The sequence below is a fragment of the Merops nubicus genome, unplaced genomic scaffold (assembly GCF_000691845.1).
Source record: "Merops nubicus isolate BGI_N331 unplaced genomic scaffold, ASM69184v1 scaffold29260, whole genome shotgun sequence".
NCBI classification, from domain to species: Eukaryota; Metazoa; Chordata; class Aves; order Coraciiformes; family Meropidae; genus Merops; species Merops nubicus.
In genome coordinates, this window is record NW_008585309.1 from 364 (window position 1) to 1536 (window position 1173).

Here is a 1173-nt window from a genome sequence, read left to right on the forward strand (position 1 = left end):
CCCGTCACACAGGATGAGCCCAGTGAGTGGGAGAAAACAGAGCTGGACCAGGCGCAGGTGGAGCAACGGATCAAGGAGTACAACAGCCAGATAAACAGCAACCTCTTCATGAGCCTGGTATGTGGTTGGTGTGGGGCTGGGGTGGGTCATAGTGCTCTGCCCCAGCCCTGCTCAGCCCTCCTTTGATGTCTTCCAGAACAAGGATGGCTCCTACACCGGCTTCATCAAGGTGCAGCTGAAGCTGGTGCGCCCAGTCTCAGTGCCAGCCACCAAGCGGGTGCCCTCCCTGCAGGCGGGGCGAACGGGGCCACGCACCCAAGGGGTGAAGCGCCGCACATCCTTCTACCTGCCCAAGGGAACCGTCAAACACCTGCATATCTTCTCACACACCCGGGCCAGCGAGGTCATTGATGCCCTCCTCCGCAAGTTCACCGTCGTTGACAACCCCCGCAAGTTCGCCCTCTTTGAGAGGTCCGAGAAGGATGAGCAAGGTAGCGCCTTGGGGTGGCCCTGTCCCTGTGGTGGCAGTAGCTCCATGGTGGCGATGTCCCCAGTGCGGTGGTGTCCCTCATAGTGGTAGCATCCCTGTGGCGGTGGTGTCCCCTGTGGTGGCAGCATCCCAAGGGCCAAGGGCAGTGGTGTCCCCATGGTGGCAGCATCCCTATCATGATGGTATCCCCCTTGGTGACAGTGTCCCGGTAGCTGTAAGGATGTCCCCACAGCAGCAGCAGCCCCGTGGTGGCAGTGTCCCTGTAGCAGCGGTATCCACCTTTGGTGGCAGCGTCCCCTGTCACTATGGGCGCGTCCCTCATGGCGGTGATGTTCCCTCTGGTGGGATGTCCCCGTGGTGATGATGTCCCTACAGTGTTGTGCCCCTCATGACGCCTGGCTGCTGTTGCAGTGTACCTGCGGAAGCTGGCCGATGAGGAGCAGCCCCTGCGGCTGCGGCTGCTGGCTGGTCCCAGCGAGAAGGTGCTCAGCTTCGTCCTAAAGGAGAACGAGACCGGGGAGGTGAACGTGAGTGCAGGGATGGGGAGGGGATGGACGCCTGCGCCCCCTCGGGGGATGTGACCGCTGGGGGGATGCACCGTGACGGCGGTCTGTGTGCCCGCAGTGGGACGCCTTCACCCTACCGGAGCTTCACAACTTCCTGCGCATCCTGCAGCGGGAGGA

At 62.5% G+C, this 1173-nt stretch overlaps 1 protein-coding gene across 1 annotated transcript; it reads left to right on the plus strand.

The window, feature by feature from the left end:
- Positions 1-6: 6 nt before the first annotated feature.
- RASSF1 (Ras association (RalGDS/AF-6) domain family member 1) lies at positions 7-1168 on the plus strand (the record flags this gene model as incomplete). Its single annotated transcript, XM_008947221.1, has 4 exons — positions 7-117; positions 197-491; positions 902-1017; positions 1115-1168. Coding segments are annotated over exons 1-4 (474 nt in total), but the record flags the coding sequence as incomplete, so codon positions are not given.
- Between the last annotated feature and the right edge of the window lie 5 nt (positions 1169-1173).